This window comes from Lycium barbarum, chromosome 9, assembly GCF_019175385.1.
Source record: "Lycium barbarum isolate Lr01 chromosome 9, ASM1917538v2, whole genome shotgun sequence".
Lineage (NCBI taxonomy): Eukaryota > Viridiplantae > Streptophyta > Magnoliopsida > Solanales > Solanaceae > Lycium > Lycium barbarum.
In genome coordinates, this window is record NC_083345.1 from 4,085,735 (window position 1) to 4,108,318 (window position 22,584).

The following is a 22,584-nucleotide window of genomic DNA, read 5'->3' on the forward strand; positions in this document are numbered from 1 at the left end:
CCAACTGCAAAAAGATAATCAAATGAAGAGAACGACGGATTTAGTGAATCTTGATCAATTCTTTTTATTCACACTTGGTGACAATGTGAAATAGATTCAAACAAAAAACTTTAAGATGCAAAAAAAGAGAACCCCCAAACAACTAGTTTTAGGTTTTTATTTGCACTTTCGGCCCTATTTTGTACTGGTGTTTAATTTTTATTCCTCAAATGGAGCCTTCTAAGAGATAAGTTTTTTTAAGGATCCGGCACATCCTTAAACAACTTATGCAATTTTTTGAGGGACAAAAATTACAGACCAGCCCATTTGAAGGGCAAAACCGTGCAATTTTTTTATAGTAATTTCTATCAACTCAAGTTGGTCGAAAAAACCCAAAAGTAATTTCCTAGAAAGTGAACTACAGTGCATGTTTTAATAAAGTTGACCCAAGAATTAAGTCTCCTAGAAGAAACCATTAAAGCTGTGGGTATGTGTAGAGCTCTGTTTATCTTTACTAAAAAATCATCCCTTCATTCTTGCATCTTATCAAACCTTAGTTCATCCATGGATACTCATTTTACTCAAGGAGAATCATCTACATTCTCCAAGTTCTTTTATGATGTATTTCTGAGTTTTAGTGGTAAAGATATTAGAAAAACATTCTTAGGCCATCTTGATCACAGATTGCGTCAACACGGATTTCAAATCTTCAAAGATGATAAGAGTTTAAGAAAGGGTGATGTGATTTCACCGGCACTAGAGGAAGGAATTGAAAATTCAAGGATTTCCATTGTTGTTTTGTCAACAAATTATGCTTCGTCTCGTTGGTGTCTTGATGAATTGGTTAAAATTCTTGAATGCAAAGAGAAGTTAAAGCAGCGAGTTATGCCTATCTTCTATGATGTTGAACCTACTGAAGTGCGAAAGCAAACTGGGAAATTCGTTGATGGATTTGCCAAGCTGAAGGAACGATTTGAGGATCAAAATATGGAGAAGTGGAAAGCTGCACTTAATGAAGTTGCAAATTTATCTGGAAGCGAATTGCGAGTACTTGCTAATGGGTATTGTTTCTTTATTCAATTATTTATGTTAATTTGTTATTTGTCCTTACTGTAAAGTTTACACTTTGTTTTTAATCAGAATCCATTCGCCTAGGCTTTCATCTCTCTGGTAATGGGGGGTTGGCAAGACCCCTACCACGTCCATTGAAATCCAAAAAGTTACAATCAAATGGAGCGGAACATAGAGTCTAACCTCCTTAAAAATTTTAGGATAAGAGAACCTATCCCTATTAAGCTTATCGATCAAGAGATCTTACATAGAACTTAACTAATGCATTAATACTATGAATAGTTAATACATTTAAATAGCAGCTGACTCAAGGAGGATCAAAATGCCAAGTAGCCTTCTTTTTTATTCTTCTTCCAAAGGATGGAAAATCCAGTTTATTCATCCTCAAGGGGCCTCTCTAGCCACTGTAGGCAGATCTCCTTCATGCAAAAAAAATCTTGGGACCTGATTTTCAGTAGCATATTTGGCTAGAGCATCCGTCACTTCATTTTCTTCTCTGTAGCTATGTTTAATTGTGATACTTCTCTGTGAGAGCTTGGACTGGATTTCTTCAATGATACCTTGTATCCTCGAAAGAGGTGTAATAATACATCATGGAGTCCAATTCCATGATAGTATATATATGTAGTTTTTAGAAGAAGAAGAATGGATCATTGATCCTGATCACTTTACACACGAAGAAGAAGAAGATTCAATGAATTCTAATTATTGTGATAGTGTATACAGGTCTGTATACCTGGTATATATATACATGGAGAATGATCAACTTGATGAGTTGTTAATCATGTAACTGACTAGTACTTAATTACTAACTCATAATTAGCTATTAACACTGAAGTCCCTGAACTTCATAACTGATCTCATAATGATCCTGCTAACTAACTTTAACTAACATTTAACCCTCTAACTAACTTAACCACCATTTGGATCACTTGTCTCAACAATATAGCTTAAATTATTTCATAAAATGTCCCATATGAACAGGCAAGTTATCTATTTTACTCCTTCAAATTGGATTTCCCATCACGTACCTACCGGAATTATGATACCGCTTAGCTTCATCCCACTGTGTTATGCCTTGGGTATTGAATTTGATTTGTCCATCAAATAATTTCAAATATCAGAAGTTTCTTTTCTTTTAACTTTCAACTTTGATAAAAATTGGTAGGTGTGAATCAGAATTTATTGGAACTATTATACAAGATGTCAAAAAGGAGGTCAGCCAGATGCCTATGGATGTTGCTTTTCACCCAGTTGGAGTAGATTCTCGTGCCAAAGTTATAGAGTCATTTTTGCAAAATGGACAATGTGAAGATGAAGTTCGCATGGTTGGTATACATGGAGTTGGTGGAATCGGAAAAACAACTCTGGCAAAAGAAATGTTCAATCGGTTATTGTTATCTCAACATGTAAACTTCGATGGGAGTTGCTTCCTTTCAAATGTTCATTCAGAAGGTGAAAAAAAGGGTCTAGACAATCTACAAGAGAAACTTCTCAATACACTTCTCAAAACTGAGGACGTCAAAGTTAACAATGTTGATGACGGCATCACCAAAATCAGAACAAGACTCGGTTCAAAGAAGGTTCTACTTGTTCTTGATGACGTGGATCATATAGACCAATTAAATTTCTTAGCAAGAGAAAGAATTTGGTTTGGTTCGGGTAGTTTAGTAATCATTACGACCCGAAACAAGCAAGTGCTAGACCAGTTTGGAGAAAAAGACCTGAGATATGAGGCCAAACTATTAGATAAAGATGAAGCTATGTCACTTTTTTGCAAGCATGCTTTTGACAAACCTTCTCCATCACAACATTATGTGAATTTGGCACTAGACATAATCAAATATGCAGGTGGGCTACCATTAGCTCTTGTGATATTGGGGTCACATTTGCGTGGAAGATCAATAGAAGAATGGACCTACGAATTCACAAGACTAAAAGATATTCCTCATAATGACATCCAAAAGATTCTCAAGATAAGTTTTGATGGACTTAATGATGATGCGAAGATTGTTTTTCTTGATATTGCGTGTGCCTTCCAACACTTCTCGGAGTATAAAGTTACCAAAATACTAAATGCATGTGGTTTTCATACTGAAAGTGAAATTGCAACTTTAGTCCAAAAACACTTGCTCCAAAGGGATGGGTTTTATTTGGTGATGCATGATCTAGTGCGAGGTATGGGAAGAGAAATCGTTCGCTTGGAATCAATTCAATGCCCTGGAGGACGGAGCAGATTGTTCATCCCTGAAGAAGTCAGTGCTGTTCTACGAGGAGATAGCGTCAGTAAATCCTTTTCTTTTTTAATTTAATTGCTTCTTGCTTATAACTTCTGCTATCATCATAAGAATTAAATTCATTTGTGCTTCGTCTCTGGTTGTAGACTTGAAATGACATTTGCTAAAAAACTTTAATTAGGAAGGGGTTTTGACTATTTTACCTTTATTTACGTCTTAAGATGTAATATGTCTTCATTTAATATTTACTCTATTTATGTGTCATTTCCAGCAATATTGAGGTGTTCATAGAATTATAGTCTTCAAGCACTATTACTACTAAGGGTATGATAGGGAAAAATTAGTTAATTTTGTCTTGAACTTCTAAATGACAAATAATTTAAGATGATTATTTTTAGAAATCACGACAGATAATTTGAGACCGGAGAGCAACATACTTATGGGCATAGACCATATTTCTCCAAGACTAGTTATTCAAAGACATTTGGCTTTATCTTTTTTCTTTTTTTCTTTTCTCAATTCATGATTTTATGTTTTGTATATTTTATTGTTTAATTATGTTCTTACAGACTTTCTGTGATTATCTAATTGCGGAAAAATCAGGCATGTGAACTTTTGAAAAGTGTTATAAATAGGTACATATGTGGAACGTTTACGTTATTATTTCTAGAACTATATATATATATATATATATATATTCTATCTTTAATTGGTGCCATTATCAGGTTGGTAGATGCAAGTTGTTCTCTTTTTTTCATCTTTTTTCTTTCCTTATGATATTATCATGTGAACTTATTGAATTATATATATATATATATATATATATATATATATATATATATATTCTATCTTTAATTGGTGCCATTATCAGGTTGGTAGATGCAAGTTGTTCTCTTTTTTTCATCCTTTTTTTTTTCCTTATGATATTATCATGTGAACTTATTGAATTCTGCTTGCTAATTTTTGAAAGACTCATCTTAGCTTTTTGAGCAATTTTACTTTCTCTTCTAACATCCTATGATGTGTAATTTCATTTTTCTTGATACATCGTGTATTCTTTTTGTTTGTCCCCCAATTTGTATATATACTCCCTTTGCCCCAATCTATGTGATAATTTTCGCTTCTCTAAATTCAAACTATATGAACTTTGACTATCATTTTAACATATCTTTTTTATCAAATTGATATAATTAGAAAAGATGTAACTTATAGTAGTAATTTTCATGTATTTCAAATATATAAATTTTAATATAAGATTGAGTTAATGTAATACTCCCTCCGGATAAAAAAAAGAGACCACTTAGCTTTTTTTTCTTGGATAAAAAAAAGTTCACTTAGCAAATCAAGAAAGAATTAACCTTGTATTTTCATATTTGTCTGATCAAATCTCAATGTCTATTTAATTAGAGGTAGTTTAGTCAAATTACCTATTTTTATCTAGGAGTCCGTATTTTCTTAAGAGTTGTCCATATTTTCTTAAGAGGTGTGCAAATGACTAAGTGGATTCTTTTTTTAATCAGGAAGGAGTGTAATTTAGCTTCAAAGTTTAATTAATTTGACTCTCAAAAAATAAAAAGTATCACATAAATCAGTGGGTAAACCATTTTCTCTCTCTTAATTTCTGGGACTTAACCTGACCTTAAGATACTTTTATTTTTACTGAACTACAGGGTACCGAGAAAGTAGAAGTACTGATGTATGAACCTTGGGCATTAAAGGGTGTGAGCACTGAGGTATTTCAGAAAATGAAAAATCTTAGGGTGCTTGAAATCGATGGTTTATGTGTGAGTGGAGATTTGGGGCTGTTCCCCAAGAAGCTCAAATGGTTGTCTTGGGAATTCTGTCCTTTAAAATGTATACCATCAAATTTTCCAGCTGCGAATCTTGTATTTCTAAATTTGGAGTTCAGTGCTATCAGAGAGTTTGATCTGAATTTACAGGTTTGTTACCCAATTCTATAATTTCATGTGTACTCTTGTTGCAATTACCCAGTGAAGAAAATCTTACTTGAAACTGTATTTGGTTTACATTTAGTGCTGCCCAAAGTTGAAGCAGCTCAATCTCTCTAATTGCCAGCACCTCTGGAAAACTCCAAAGTTCAATGGTGCAGAAAGTCTTGAGATTTTGTTGCTTCACGGTTGCTTAAGTCTGACGGAGATTGATCAATCAATATGCCAGCTGAAATCCCTTCAAGTCTTGGACATTAGTAGGTGCGAGAAGGTACAAACACTACCATCAAATTTTTCAGCTGCGAATCTCGTATTTCTAGATATGCAGAGGAGTGCTATCGGAGAGTTTGATCTGAATTTGCAGGTTTGTTACCCAATTCTATAATTTCCTGTGTACTCTTGTTACAATTACCCAGTGAAGGAAAATCTTACTTGAAATTGTATTTAGTGTTGCCCAATGTTGAAGGTGCTGAATCTCTCTGATTGCCGACGCCTCAGAAGTACTCCAAAGTTTAATGGTGCAGAAATTCTTGAGACTTTGCTGCTTAAAGATTGCATATGGCTGACGGAGATCGATCAATCAATATGCCAGCTGAAATCCCTTCAAGTCTTGGACATTACTAAGTGCCGTAAGTTACAAACACTGCCAGTCGACCTTGGAGATGTGCAAAGTCTAAGATCTCTTCGTGCAAGTAAGACGGGTATAAAACAATTACCTAAATCTGTTGAAAAGCTAAAAAATCTTGAAACTTTGGAATTGGGATTTTTGAATGACGGAAGGAGTTTTCCTCAAATAGGAGTCATAGAATCCTCGCCGACTTCTCTTTATTATGGTTTGTCTGAGGCTGATATTCATGTGGATATTGGGAGTTTATCCTCCTTGATATCTTTAGATCTGAGTGGCAACAGTTTTCATCATCTACCCTTTGATTTTTCTAAGTTACGATTCTTGAAGGTCTTGCGTTTGAATGACTGTAAGAATCTTCAAACACTCCCGTCAGTATCAAATTTAGAGAATCTTGAAACTCTCGAACTTACAAATTGTGAGAATCTTCGAACACTCCCGTCAGTATCAAATTTAGAGAATCTTGAAACTCTCCAACTTACAAATTGCGAAAATCTTCAAACACTCCCGTCAATATCAAATTTAGAGAATCTCGAAACTCTCGATCTTAGGAATTGCAAGAAGTTGGTCGACATTACAGGGTTGGACAACCTCCCTTCTATAAAGCGGATCGACATGATCGGTTGTGGCTCTCTGCCGAATCCTTTCAATGAAGGCTTCTTTAGTGCACACGCTCAATCATTTCCATCTAGAAACTATCCACATAAGGTTAGTCTCTCTCTCTCTCTCTGTCTCTATCTCTCTCTCTCCTATCATATTATTAATGATCTTGTGTCTTTGTCTGATGAAGCAGGGGTTCGAAATTAAACTCCAATGCAATGAGATTCCAGATTGGTGCAGCAACCAAGTTGCAGCTCCATCTATCTGTTTGACTGTCCCCAGACATGATAAGGAGTATAAGTTCTTAGGAATGGTTCTCTGGCTTGTTTGCGACTCTTGGAGAGGAAGCTTTGTTGTTTCTGTATCCCATAGAGAGAGAGAATCTATGCCGTGGTCTTATGATATTGATGGCCATGATGGCCATGGAGAACTATCATGTGTATATTTCATATCTTACTTAGATAGACCTTTTGATGGCCAAATGATCAAAGGCGAGGAAAAGATAACAGTCCACCGGGAGGACGATTGGTTCTCTTACATAGAGATAAAGAAGATAGGGATACATCTGTTATACTTAGACCAACATGGTAATGTTACATCTTTGCCGGGAAAGGTGGATCATTCTTATTCTAAGTTTCCAGAATAATGTTGAGCAGGGCATAAAAGAGCAAAGTTGATTTGAACGAGTCAGCCCCCGTTCGCTCCAGTCAATTCTTGAGTTTAGTCGATCCTGGTATCTGGGAGATAAACCTCATTTATGGAGTGTCGCAGCACAGGTAAAGGAATGAAAATTCCAAACTGCTCTTTTTTCAACCACATTATGCGCGATTAGCTTGATCGGGGTGTGGATAAAGGAGCAAGTTTGGAAATACTGAAGAAGGACCATTTGTTATTCACTTTTTAAATTTTAGATAATGTACGAACAATGAATTAAAAACCTCAATTTTTTTTCATAAGTATAACTTCCCAGTGTAATCCCAAGTCATCCGTAATATGTCCAACTTAGTATATGTACGAAGACTTATGTGTAAACCACTGGGCCTCATTTTGGTTTGTGACAGATTTAAGTAATTAGTGTTGACACCCAATTTTGTCCCGCCTCTCTTCCAAAATACCTATTTACGCCTCTAATATTTTTTAGAAAAATTAAAATATATATATAGTCATTTTTTACTAAATTATCAACTTCTCATCAATACCGGCACTTTATTATTCTGTTGCAGTTACTATTATTATTATTATTATTATTATTATTATTATTATTATTATTATTATTTATTACTATTATTATAATTCACAATTTTATCATTTTTTTTTTAGTATTTTTTTTTACCAGCTTACGCACACGCATCGCATTTATCTTTTTTGTGTAATTAAATAATAGTATTTATTTTACTGTGGATTTTCAAAATATTATTGCACGGCTATTACAACGCCATCTTTTTTTTATATCTGAGCATTAATGATTGCATATCTCATATTGAGCAATATTTTAACACAAGTTATTTAAACAGGTCTTTATTTAAATTTAGAAACCAAACTATTTTTTGTGCACGTAGTCCGTATTTTTGACTTACCGGACCCCAAATCAAAGTCGGATTAACTCCTAATATTTTTTGGACTAGACCTTGTTTTTTATCTCAATTTTTAGACCAGTACATGTTTTAATTCACTAATCCATCCTTTTAAAACCCGGTCCACAAATGGACCGGGTCCGATATATTTTCATCAAAATAAGGGAAACCTAAAAAGGGTTCCCCTCATTTTTTTTTCCTCCGCCGCTCCCTTCCTCTTTCTCTCTTCTCATTCATCATCTTCATCATCTCCATCCCCCACCACGCCGTTCCCTTTACCCCACCACCGCCGCTCCTTTTCATCACCTCCCAACCCCACCATCGTCGTCTGCTCCCCCCGCTCCTCTTCCGTTTCCCCCCGCTCCTCTCTCTCTCTTCGTCACAAGAAACCCTAAAATTCGCCCTATATATAATCGTTTTCCAAGTCAAGAAAAGGGGATCTTTTGGGGGGGATTCAGGAAATTCCCTCTAGAAATTAAAGTTTGAACACCCCAAAGTCTTTTTTATTTTTTTTCAAAAAACATCAAATTCGCAGTTCGTTGTGATAGTTCGAATATCGGATCAAAAAATACTCAAACAATTTTTATCTATTCCGTGGATTGCCGTAAATCCGAGTCTCGCAACATCAAATTTGAAGTGTTTCGAGTGTGAATCGAAGAGCCGCACCCACTTCGCTGCATCCAAAGAAGTTTCAGTTTTAATAGCATTCGTATATTCATACAAGCTCATGCGTGGATGATCATGTTAATAACGTTTCAGTTTCTGACTTGTTGGCATGCTCATAATTAAGGTCTGTTTCATTCAGTTATATGATGTCTTTGGTTTAGAAAACATGTTAAGTTGGTTCTCTGTGTATCTTAAGTACGAATGATAGCCTAAATGTTATGCGTTAGGGTAAATAACATCATGCTAATTACTGCTGTTTGTTTAAAGCCCGAGAAAGTTTATTATCATGAATGTATGTTGTTTGTTTAAACCTAAGTTTGATCTGTGTTAGAGTGTGTACCTGTGAACATATGATATGATGTCACTTTTCCTTCAATGTTGGTGATATTAGTTTGGGATTATTCCCTTGCGTTCAAGAATGAAAGCATAGATCAGTCTTTGAACCCGATAATTCCTTTTTTTTTGTTGAATGATATGTTTGCAATGTTGAGCTTTAAATGTATGCCAATGTGTTTATATGGCTCATGAGAACCTCTGTATTCTTTCCATGTTGTCTGAAGTTGAATGAGGAATTTGAGTTGCTTTTGTATGCTTGGCCCCTTTATTTCATGAATATCATAGCAGTTTTTTAAGGAGTAAATATGCTGAGTGTATTTATATATATCTTCTGTAAATGTATGTATACATGTACGTTTAAGGCTACTTAAAAATGAGTGATGTGTTCTGCTGCCTACACTGCCTCTCCCCCTCCCTTCTTCTTCTTGTTTGGCACTGTCACGATTAAGTAAACATCAGATATGCACGATATATATACTTTATATGTACTCTAGTGTATATGAGGTTGTATATTGTGTATACCCATTGTGTATGGTACTATTCTTGATAAGATGGAATTGATATGTGTCGAACCGGGCTGGTCCTTTAATGCTACATTCTTAATCACTGTTTTGGGCTTTTCTCTACCATCATTTGCATTCTACTTGTCTTTAAGTGTATTTGGACTTTTCTTTTCCTATCTGCTTGTTCTTTCTTGATTTTCTTTATGCAATACAGCAGATACCACTATGTTATACTTGATATATACGCTAATATGTGTGATCATGTCCAAGTGCTCTCCCTTTAAATTCATGACGAATTAGTTATTAAATGAAGATACCCTCTAACCTCCATTTTCCTTTTCCTTCTCATTTTTTGCATGACCATCGCATACGAGTTCGAGGGACTTGTCTCCTTTTCCGCACTCGGTGTTGGGTCAAGGCCCAACATTATCTCCTCTCGGGTCAATCTACACCTACAGCGGATAAAATATTCTGGGCTAAGCCCAACAGCAGCCACGGATCCGCAGCAGCACATAAAAGAAATCTGCTGGGCCGAAGCCCAACAGTAAACAGTTTCCAGCAGTGGCCCAAATAGGCCGGACCCATTTAACAGCAGCCCTTCTTAAAATATGGGCTGAGCCCATTTTAAATTATCTCTCCTTTATTTATTTTGTGCATTTAATTTGTATACTAACCGTTTGTTTGTTTTTATTTAGTTTATATAAACCTTAATGAGTTAATAGATTTAGTTTAGTAATGGGTAGTTAGTTTAAAGAAGACTAATAATTAATCCCATAAGTTTCATTTTCTTCTTTTCACATTAAAGTTATTTATAGAATCTATAATATTTACTTCTAGAATAATTGATAGTATAAATTAATATATTTTTTTAAAGGAATCATATTTTATTTCTTGTTATCTTAATTTCAAAACACCACTAATACGCAAAATATAAATTCAAGCATATTTCATAAATAACCCTTTTAAGTTTGAATCAATCACGCATATTTTCAGCTAAGCGTAGTTATTCATCGTTAATAAGAAATGGTAAAGAAAACTCACTTTCTTTTAATCCTATTTATAAGCTTAGATTTTTCTACATCGCTATAATCAAATAATACGATTTATTCAAAGTTTCAAGCTGTCAAATCTCTTCTCAACAGCTATTATTTATGGGCAAATTATCATATTTTATACAAATCTTATATTAAACAGCATTTTATTTTAAAGTTTAGCCACATTTATAAGTCTTCTTTAAATGACATTTTTTATCTTAACAATGCTTATAAGTTTTATTTCATGCAAATTATCACAGTTCCTATAAATCTTATTAAAATATTATCTTTTATTTAAGGCTTCATCAATATTTTCAAGTCCCATTTAAATTTTTAGAATCTTCACTTACACACGTTATTATGTTTTTCTACGAGTATTATTTTAAACAACACTATTATACTTTCATCTAAAACCTTAACCACATTCATAAATCCTATTTTCAAAAAAAATGGCATTCAAAGTCTCTGTTATACAAATTATTATATTTTCTATAAATCTTATTTTAACTAACATTATTTTCTTTCAAAACTTTAGCAATATCTAAAAATCATTTTCTAAATTTTAAGCATTTTATTTACTCTCAATTAATTAACCTAAGTTTGGTCGGATAACCGTAAGTTAACGGATTCTAAAGGATGCCTAACCCCTTCCCTTTAGGATAATATAGAGCCCTTACCTAGAATCACACTGGTTAAGCAGACTATTAATTGAGGTTTAGTTTTAACTTTCCCTTAGTTAATATTTAGGTGTCCTAATTCACCGTTAAATTAATTAGGTGGCGACTCCTTAAAACAAAAATAAACAGGAATCACCAATACGTCATACTCCCTAAATCCATCCGGATTAAAATGGGGTGTGACAATTAGTACTTCCATTGTGTGGCTAAAAGCACATTGGTGAAATTGCTTTGGGCCTTAAACTTAGGCAGCATGCCAAAAGATAGTTTGCAACTACAAACTAGGTGTAAAGTTAAGAAGCATTTGAGAATCAAGTGCTTAAAGTTTGTCAGCATATACTGGGGAATGTCTATCAATTAAAGCAAAATATACTGGGGAAAGTACGTTCCCGCAGCTACCATACTCTCATCTCCAGATTGCCGATAACTTGTCCTGTTTTGTAGATAAACTTATTTTGTCTCATATTTGGTTTGTGACTAATATTTTACTTGCATCTCATAGTATCTGCGGGAAGCAATCTGCGAGTTGCTTTTGCATCCGCATCTGTGGTTGCACAACATATCACACTGTCTTGTGGCTTGCTACTTTGCCACTGTGACCGAGGCTTGTAAAGAAAACCTTAAAGGAACTTACTATTTGATGAGGTCAAGTAGACTTTTCTTCATTGCTACTTCCCTTTGTTGTCCGCTGAAGGTGCTGCAGACTGATGATGCTGCCAGTGATCTCATTACTCAAAATCTTGTCTTTTCAATTTGCGCTCTGCATTCATTCTTAGGAAAATATGAATGTAAAGATCAAGACAAGTTCTGGTCCACCTTTGAACACGATGAGCAGGGTCTTCTACGTAAGGCTTTTCAACAGCTTGATTCAAGGAAAGGAAAAAACATATATTTATCTCTTGTGTCCGACCTTAGCGGTCAAGAAGACGAAAGCCAGCGCTACTTGGTCATTTCCTATTTGCTTAAGACAATGGGGAAGATTTCCCTTCATGTGGAGGATAGGCAGGTGGGTGGTTCTATTTGCTCGACTCTAACAATTTCTTAGCCTAGTCATTGCTATGGAATTCACTTTCTCGATTTTTCAAAATATAATATTTTTGGCCTTACTCTCCCATATGTTGTGCGAGGAGCGACTGTCTCATGCTGCGGAATGTGTGTCTTCCTTTGCAGATGAAAATTATCTTCAATTGTTTTAAATCAATTTCACCAAAGCTGATAGATCAGAATAGATTGTTGACTCCTGAAGGTGAGGCTGATTGCCAAAGCTTTGCATATCATATGCTGTTGCCGCTGTACAAAGTTTGTGCAGGATTTTGCGGAAAAGTTATATCAGGTATAAGTTTTTAGGAATGGTTCTCTGGTTGGTTTGCAACCGTAGTCGTCCATTTGGAGAGTTTGTTATTTCTGTATACCTTAGAGAGAGAGAGAATATACGCCGTTGAGTACCCGTATTGCTGGAATAATGATTTACAAAGAAACATCATGCGTATATTACACATCTTGCCTAAATAGACCTTTTGATGGCCAGATGATCAAAGGCGGGGAAGAGATAACAGTCCACTGGGATGACGGAAGGTTCTACGACAAAGATGCAATAAAGAAAATGGGGATACATCTGTTATTCTTAGACCGACATGGTAATGTCACATCTTTGCCGGTGGACGTGGATCATTCTTATACTCCGTTTCCAGAAGAATATTCAGCAGGGCATAACAGAGCAAAGTTGATTTGAATTTGTAGGTTTGTTACTCAATTCTACAATATCATGTGTACTTTTGTTGCAATCGAGTGAAAGAAAATCTTACTTGAAGCTGTATGTGGTTTATGTTTAGCGTTGCCCAAGTTAAAGGAGCTGAATCTCTCTGATTGCGAGCACCTCAGAAAACTCCAAAGTTCAATGGTGCACGAACTCTTGAGACTTGTGGCTGCAAGGTTGCTCAAGTCTGATGGAGATCGATCCATCAATAGGAAATTCAGTTAGACTAATTGTTCTATATTCGTCTGGGTGCAGAAGGCTTACGGAACTTCTGAGCAGCATATGCCAGCTAAATTTCCTTAAAACATTGGAGTGCTTCAGAATTACATGAAGAACATGAAATTTGACAAGAAAGATGGGCAGTTCTTATCAATCCTAGATCCATTTGTAAGATTATTGGGTGAATGCTTGAACTCAAAATATGAGAATGTCATGTCTGCCACACTTAGGTGCTTATCTCCTCTGGTGAGGCTCCCTTTGCTATCACTTGAATCTCAGGCTGAGAAGATAAAGAATTCATTACTGAATATTGCTCAAGGTTCAGTAACTTCCAGTAATCCATTATTTGAGTCTTGCGTTAAGTTGCATAACACTTTCTACGGATCAACTGCATATATGCTAATCCAGTTTCCTCTTTTTGTTGATCTTGAAAGAAATCCCTCTTTTGTGGCTCTCTCACTGTTGAAAGCAATAGTGGTGACTCGTCAAGTTGAATCAATTCATAAGAAAAGCAGCCAAATTTTGCTGCAGTTTTTTACCGGACTACCATATATCCGAGAAAAGTCTGAAACAGCATCTTGATTTCTTACTTTCAAACTTAAGGCAAGGACATAAGGGCACAATCAATTCTTTCATTTGATAAATTTTATAGATGGCGACACCTCTGTAACAATGGTTTTTGTTTTTTTGCAGATATGAGCATTCAACGGGGAGAGAGGCCATCCTTGAAATGCTTCACGATGTTATAATGAAATTCCCACTTAGCATCATAGATGAACAATCTCAGACGTTTTTTCTGCATTTGGCGGATTACACTGGGTTGTTGTTGTTGTTGTTGTTGGCGGTTTGTTTGCAAATGATCGTGACAACAGAGTCCGTTCAATGACTGGTACGGTCATAATGTTACTTATTGGATGAGTCAGCCCACGTTCGCTCCAGTCAATTCTTGAGTTTAGTCGGTCCTGGTATCCGGGAGATAAACCACATTTATGGAGTGCCGCAGCACAGGTAAAGGAATGAAAATCCCAAACTGCTCTTTTTTCAACCATATTATGCGCGATTAGCTTGATCGGGGTATGTTATTATAGAGGAGCAAATTTGGAAATACAGAAGACGGATTATAAGTTACATCTGTTATTTACTTTATAAATTTTAGATAATGTACGAACAGTGAATTAAATTACAGGAAGATGGACGAGTTGACCTCAATTTTTTTTCATAAATATAACTTCTTCCTCAACCAAAAGAGAAAACATTGTTTCAAGGCTTCATCGTTTCTTTTACAGGTTTTAGGGTTACTCACTGAAGTACTTAAAGATGGTTTCCAAAAGTATATTGATAGCCTCTTGCCTGTTTTGGGAAACATCTTGCAATCTGCTGTTAATGTTCTTACAAATAAGCAAGTGGATCTACCGAATGATGCAGCGATTTCATCTTGGCAAGAAGCATATTATTCACTGGTTCTGTTTGAGAAGATATTAAATCAATTTCCTAAGTTTGAAGAGTGTGTTTAAAAGTATACTGGGGAAAGTACATTCCCACAGCTATCACACTCCCGTTTCAGATTGCTGATAACTTGTCCTCTTTTGTGGATAAATTCATCGTCTCATATTTGGTTTCTGACTCTTACTATTCATCGTCTCATATTTGGTTTCTGACTCTCACTTTTACTGACATCTCATAGGATCTGTGGGACGCAATCTGCAAGTTGCTTTTGCACCCGCATCTCTGGTTGCGCAACATATCAAACTGTCTTGTGGCTTGCTACTTTGCCACTGTGACCGAGGCTTGTAAAGAAAACCTTAAAGGAACTTACTATTTGATGAGGTCAAGTAGACTTTTCTTCATTGCTACTTCCCTTTTTTGTCCGCTGAAGGTGCTGCAGACTGATGATGCTGCCAGTGATCTCATTACTCAAAATCTTGTCTGTTCAATTTGTGCTCTGCATTCATTCTTAGGAAAATATGAATGTAAAGATCAAGACAAGTTCTGGTCCACCTTTGAACACGATGAGCAGGGTCATCTACTTAGGCTTTTCAAACAGCTTGATTCAAGGAAACTCTCATGTCCGACCTTAGCGGTAAAGAAGACGAAAGCCAGCGCTACTTGGTCATTTCCTATTTGCTTAAGACAATTGGGAAGATTTCCCTTCATGTGGAGGATATGCAGGTGGGTGGTTAATATATATTAAAGGGTATCTCTGTTTGCTTAACTCGAAATTTCTTAGCCTAGTCATCGCTATTTTATTCGCTTTCTCGTTTTTGCGAACTATACGTAACATTTTTGGCCTCACTCTCCTATATGTTGTGCGAGGAGCGAGTGTCTCATGGTGGGGAATGTGTGTCTTCTTTTGCAGATGAAAATTATCTTCACTTGTTTCAAAGCAATTTCACCAAAGCTTATAAATCAGAATAGATTGTTGTCCCCTGACGGTGAGGTTGATTGCCAAAGCTTTGCATATCATATGCTGTTGCCACTGTACAAAGTTTGTGAAGGATTTGCTGGAAAAGTTATATCAGGTATGTCTCTCATGTAGTTATATCAGGTATGTCTCTCATGTCGATTGATTCAATCTCTTGCAAGCTTATTGTTTTAAGGTCCATACTATCTTTGATGCAAAGTGGTAGTTGCACAAGTTTATGATGTTACCTTTTAGCCATTTCGTTCAATCATAATCCAAGATTTGTTGGCTTGAAAGCACTTCTAGCAAAAAAAAAAGGTGGACAAAGGGATACACTTCATTTTGAAAGAAAGGTGACGGATCCATGCATTCTGTTTGTCAGGAACTTGGAGCAGTCTAAGTTTCCGTTAAGTCAATTTTCCCACCATTTACAAAATGCTCGTCACCTTCTTCTTGGTTTCAGAGTAATTAAATGTATATGTAATGATTACATTTGCATTGTGTCTACAGATGACATGAAACAAATGGCTGAAGAAGTGCGCGGGAGCATAAGCAAAGTTATGTGAGTGCAGAGTTTTGTCCAAATCTACAGTCATATAAGGAAAAATCTCAAATCCAAGAGGGATGAGGAAACAAGAAGAGAAGGTGATTGCTGTGGTTAATCCAATGAGAAATGCCAAGAGGAAGCTGAGGAATGCAGAAAAGCATAAAGCACACAAGAAAAGGAAAATGATGGCAATGAAGATGGGAAGATGGATGTAGTTAGTTAGACTATGCTAGGTGTGAAAAATTGAGCATCTTCAACACGAAGAAGGGTGGATTCCATCTGGGAGTGAGAGTTGGTGTCAATGTCACGCCTTGTCATCAGATCACAAAGTAAATTTTGGGGCTGATTTCACCCAGAACCCTCTGCAGCCCGAGGCAGGCCTCCCCTAAGTAGGCTTCTATAGAAAATTTTGTTTAATTTATTTGATCAACTTTTTCATTGTATAGTGCTACTAGTTGCACTACGCATAGTTAAAAATGGAATCTGTATAGTGAATATAGTGGCCCTTTCATTAGCCTACAATGCAAGAGAACATTGTAACTGATTGAACAGCGTAATTCAAGTAATTTAAGTAATTGGGAATAGTCTTGGAGAAGAGTGTTCTTCCTATTTTTGGAATGCAAAGGAAGAAACAAAGGTTAAGCGTGGGTTTACTTGGTTTATTTCACACTCACTGAATGGAAATTATGCAATTGGAATTAAAGATCTTATCTTTTTAGTGTTAAAACTGTCGTGAAATGATATTTGGCAAAGATTACATGACAACAGACTAGCAAGTCCAGAAACAATCATCACATCAGTAGCAGAAGACCCACCATTCCAAAACAATAATATCTGAAAACATTTACTCTTTTTGTTTTTTGGCAATTAAAAGATTTTATTAATTACCTGTTAGAATTACAAAACCAGGGGAGACTAATCCAGATCTGCCCCTCTCAGAATAACACAGAGACATCATCTACCAGTGTCTACTTTACTCTATACCATCTCATTCTAGACACAGCTCCTACTACAAAGAACTAACATACACTCTAATAATAATACATAGAGCAATCTTCAGTGAGTGCACTAGATCCTCTGCAATCCTGCATTTGTGCTGAAATACGCTTCCATTTCTTTCAACCCACACATTATATACCATAGCCGCAAACCCAGCTTTAAGAAGCTTCCATGTTGCACTCTATCCTTTGATCCTTTCTAGCAATATAGTCCATGCTATGCATAAGGGGCTGTCCTCCAAAGCTTCTTTTGTCTCCTATCAATTCTCTGTGTTTGCCAAATATGGAGTAGCGCTCTCAAATTAGATGGCATTAGCGATTGAACTTCAAAAATGCATAACAATATAAATCAAAACTGCCAAGAAAAGCAACAATGAAGTAGAGCAAGTGATCCGCCGATTCCCTAGCATTCTCACATGAAAAGCACCTGCTGCAAAGATGAACTCCTTTCTTCTGCAGCCTATCCTGCGTTAAACATGCTCCGGGAGCAGCAAGCCAGCCAAAACAGGTCACTTTGGTTAGTATTTTAGTCTTCCATATCATTTTCCAAGGCCCATTCTTTATCATATTCCACTGAAAGTTCTTGTAGCTTGCCATAGCATGCCTTAACAGTGAATGTTCCATCTTTCCCTGCCATATACCATTGAGAATATTCCTTGCAATAATCTAAGTCACATTCTGCATTTTCTGCAAAAAGGAGGCAGCTTCTGTCATTTCTCAGTCATTGAGCTCTCTTCTAAATTGAAAGCCCCATCCTGAGTTAGAAATGCATTCTGCCATTAGACAATCCTTATTTCTGACCAAATTTAATAACGAAGGAAATATGTCCTTAAATAGCCCATCTTTACACTATTTATCTATCCATAGCCTATCTTAGCCTAAGTTGTTTTGTTGCTTTAACATCAGGCATATTTAGGTACTTTGGCCGTTTGGCATAGAGAATGTCTGTTGCCAATGTATCAAAAAGTGGGTAAGTATTTTAATTTCTCTCAGATAGAGAGAAGGTCAATAAATCCACTTTGAGCCAATGTCCAGTCAGGAGAAAGTTAAGTCTATTTTAGATTTGTTTTCAGTGGCAGGCTCGCATTTCATACAACGTTATGCCACATTGTACTCTTTTGAAACACCATCTCATCAGCGGAAAGAAAAATGAGCTATTCATAATTTTAGGGTTAATACACTTCTCTTTTTAGTCTGTCTAAAAAAGGAATGATATATTTTTATATTTAGAAATAATTGAAATTAAAACTTTTCCTTTTATCCTTAATGAAATGATTTACAGCCACACAAATATTTATAATTTATTTTAGACCATAAGTTTCAAAAATATTTCTTTCTTTCTTAAACTCCGTGTCTAGTTAAACTACGTCCCATAAACTGGGACGGAGGGAGAAGAACGCAACAATCTCTGTTGCTTTATATATATCGTGAAGTAGTTAGTTTTATTACTACATATTTGTGAATGGGTTGGGAAAGTTCACATAATTCAACATCAACTTACGTTAAAAGGAGGGGCAATTTTAAGCTCAAATTTAATGTTAAGAGTAATTACTGTCTAATAGGTAGAAGGAGCACAATTTTAAGCAATTTCAAATTAGTTAAAGGCAGTGGCGGAGCCAGAGTTTTCGGTAAGGGTGTTCAAACTTCGAAGAGGTATATACATATAAAAAAATCTACCGATGGGTGCACCGAGAAATTTAAATCAAACTATATATAATATTAAGCCAACTCATAGAAGTACTTGTTATAAAATTAACAATAGTACAAATCAAAACTAACGTAAAAGTCAACAAACGAAATACTTTTAGTGAAAGTATAATTTGAATATGTTATTCAAATCGTTCGAGAAGGTAAATAATTAATACTAGATACTTTTATTTATATAAGCCACTACAGAATCCTAAAAAATTAATTATTCATGTAGTGCATTTTATTTAGAAGACTAAAATTCTATAGTATTTAAAAATATTTTCCTATTGAAATTTCAAACTGTATCACAAGGTATTTTAATTAGAAAAGATATAATCCAACAAAAAAAAAAAATTGAAAAATAGAGCTAGGCAACTGTGTTATTATCACCAGGATAATCACAGACAATGAAAAGGGCATTTTTACTTTGCACCTAATCTTTTTATGCATATAAATCAATTTTAGTGCACAGACAACAAATTAATTCTCTTCTTTAAATAATAACAAATTATTATTCTCATCAAAATTTTAGTGTTCTTCCAATAATAATAGAAAGAGCCCTTACAAGAATTATATTATACGAGGGAATCATGTTGTTAAAATAAATAAAAAATATAAAGGAGAAGAGAATATTTTAAAAGATAAAATTAGTAAACAATAAAAATAAAGGATAGCTACATAGCATAACTAACATTACTACATATTTATATTTAGTAGCTATAGTTTAAAATAATTACATTCCATAGCTAATAATTATATGTTAACTACAACTTATAGCTATATATATATAAAAAGTAAAATACCCCATCATCACATTGTTCACTTCCAACTCAATCCTTCCATCTCTCTCCCACCCCTGCTCTGCCGCCGGCCACCACGACCTTTCTCCGGCAAACTTTTACGGTCAAATCCGATCTAATCTTGGCCGGATCTAACCGGATATAAATCAGAGAAGTACCATTTGGTGCAGTATGGCCTTACAATTGGGCGCCATTTTTGTTCCTTCAGTTATGTTCAAGTTCTATGGTCAAACTCTTCAATAGCTCCTTCTTTTTCTTTTTCCCCATTACTTCTTTTTATCTCTTTTCTTGTTTAGACATGGTATGACTAATACTTCGTATACATCTGCTAATTGTTTTACTCTGTAGTCCTCTTTTCTTGAGCGAGTTACAAATCATCTTCCATCGTCCCATAAACAAAGTTCAACCATAGTTCGTTCTTTCATCTTTGGGGCCTTCCATCCTTATCCGGCGAACTTTAACGGTCAGATCTGGTCAAATCTTTGCCGGATATACATTAGATCTTCACCGTCAACGAGTGTTGCTTTGTCGGAGTCTGGCCGCCGGTGGCTTTTCCGGTCAAATTCCGATACTGGATCTGAAAATCACGTTTCTTTTTCAGTGTATTCATTAATTTTTTAGCATACAATCATTGTATTCATTAATTTTTTTGCTGTATTTGTTGTATATTTGCCGTGTATACAATGTTTTTCGCTTGTATTTGTTAATTTTTTGGTGTATCTATGTTGTATACAGTATTTTTCGCCTGTATCTGTTGTATACATATCGGAAAATATGATGCATTTGTGTAATTATTGGTGTATATGTATTCAGTTTTTTTACTTGTTGTATTCATGAATAAAATAAGCCAATTTATGAATACAGATAAATATTTCATGAATACAGTGGGAAAAAAATTATTTTAGTCATGAATACAACGAAAACAAAAATTGAATACAACGAAAAAAATGAATACAATAAACAAAAAAGTAGCTACGAGCTGTAAATAAGCAAAATGTTGCTATGCCAGATTTTTAACCCTTAAAATGTAGTCATTTCTGAAATTTTCCCTAAAAATAAGATGCTCCATTTGAAATTAAATTGTTGATGTCAAAGATGGGCCTTAGTATGCAGCCCAGCTAGCAGAACACTACTTCGTTTTGGAAAAATGCCTTGGGGTAAATTTGAACACCCTTGACCGTTGAGCCATCACTGTTGGTATTGTCAAGGGTGTTCAACAGTTTGCATTTATCCGATATATACAATATATTAACTATATATACAACGTAATTTTCCGGCGAAGGGTGTTCGGCTGAACACCCTTCCACTAGTGTAGCTCCGCCCCTGGTTAAAGGCATGTTTGACCCTTTTCCGCAAAATGAAAAACACATATATTGTATAAAACGTGAACCAATGATACGTATAGAGTTGTAAAAGTTTCCCAATTGAAAACAATAACACCTAACTGAGTTTAGTTTGGTCATCCTTATTTCGACTCTTACGTGCAAACGCATTATATATATATCTCTTGCAGATACTTATCCTTGGATAGATTCTTCTTATTTTATGGAGTAATATAAAAGAGATATGATCCTTATCTACAAGAGCTAATTCGCATATAAGAGTCCTAATAATCCTAACGTAATTGGTTTTGGCTGGGTTTCCTCTATAGTACTATAAATTCTTGAGATATTTCATAACTTTTATCATTGAGAATTTCAGTGCTGTGAAGGGTAACAAACACATCAACAAAAGGAGAATTTAATTAATAGAATCAAATATTCTTTTCTTCAACAGGTAAACCTTCTTGTTTTTTCGTTCTAGTTATTATGTAATTATGATATATGCATAATACTGAATTGAACATGGAAAGAAGAAGAAAGTCTTTAATTTAATTCTTACTATCTTTAACTTAATTCTTACTATTCTGAATTATTAACTTTATGCCATATTTTCCAGCAATATTTAAACAAAGGAAAGAACTCTACTTGTGTAGTTCTTGCCCAATAGATTATCACTACAGAAAGGTATTCGCTATGGACATATGCTGTAGCTAAATAGCGAAAATCTGTTGCTGATCCTATTTAACAACATATTGGCTATGGTCTTTTTTTAAAAAAATCTTGTTAGTTACTGGCCATTTAGTGACAGATTAATGATGAATTTCGTAGCTAGTTCCTATCTTCCTTTTTTTTTTTTTTTTTTTTGTGTAGTTTTGGCGAAAAGAAATTTAATTAAATGAATGTTGATGGATGAAAATATTTTTGACGGTGATGGAAGAAAAAAGTGTGGATGCAGCAGCAATGGATCACATATGTGCCAGAACCAATTCTGCAGAAAATCATGTCTTTCCTTCTTGTTAAATATGTTGCACAAATGAGTACATTATCCAAGACTTTATATGGTGCTTCGAGTTCCCTCTCATACTTAGATTTTGGTGATGAATTTCTCAATCATAAATATTTCCACCCTATACCAAAATTAGACATACCAAAGTTTGTGAATATTGTGGATCAAATTCTAGTAAATCGGCAGAAGAAGAAGATTCTATACAGAAATTCCGGCTAAAGTTCCCACGTTATAATCTGAACTGGATTATATGCATAATTGGATAAAGACACTCGTCGCGTGTAATATCAAAGAGTTGACTTTACATGTAGAGTACTCACCTCGTGATGATAATTACTTCCCTTTGCCCGAAATAATGTTTGCTGCTCAAGAACTAAATGTTCTTGATTTACGCGAACTTAAGCTGGAATTGCCCCATGATGGCATAAAGTTTTCATCTTTGCGAAAGTTGAAGCTCTCTCGCATGTTTTTGGACGAGCACTTTATTCGAGCTTTATGTGCTAGCTGCATTTGTTTAGAGGAACTAACTTTACATCAATGTCGGGGTCTTGCCAGTTTTCAAATTACTGGACCCAAACTGAGGAGTGTTTGGTTG

General features: G+C 35.2%; 1 protein-coding gene across 21 annotated transcripts; it reads left to right on the forward strand.

The window, feature by feature from the left end:
- Window positions 1–239: 239 nt before the first annotated feature.
- LOC132609345 (disease resistance protein RUN1-like) lies at window positions 240–16,769 on the forward strand. 21 transcript variants are annotated; one of them, XM_060323276.1, is made up of 12 exons: window positions 240–1,040; window positions 2,219–3,332; window positions 4,958–5,227; window positions 5,322–5,600; window positions 5,685–6,569; window positions 6,655–12,257; window positions 12,481–12,584; window positions 12,780–12,991; window positions 13,084–13,545; window positions 13,920–14,234; window positions 14,911–15,395; window positions 15,583–16,769. In XM_060323276.1, exons 1-6 carry the CDS (start codon window positions 469–471, stop codon window positions 7,105–7,107), a joined length of 3,573 nt encoding a protein of 1,190 aa, XP_060179259.1. In that variant the 5' UTR covers window positions 240–468; the 3' UTR covers window positions 7,108–12,257; window positions 12,481–12,584; window positions 12,780–12,991; window positions 13,084–13,545; window positions 13,920–14,234; window positions 14,911–15,395; window positions 15,583–16,769. The 21 variants fall into 21 exon arrangements, with proteins under 21 accessions (XP_060179259.1, XP_060179261.1, XP_060179263.1 ...); XM_060323278.1 differs by having other exon boundaries at window positions 12,498–12,584; XM_060323280.1 differs by having other exon boundaries at window positions 6,655–12,991; window positions 15,583–16,033; window positions 16,138–16,769.
- Window positions 16,770–22,584: the final 5,815 nt, after the last annotated feature.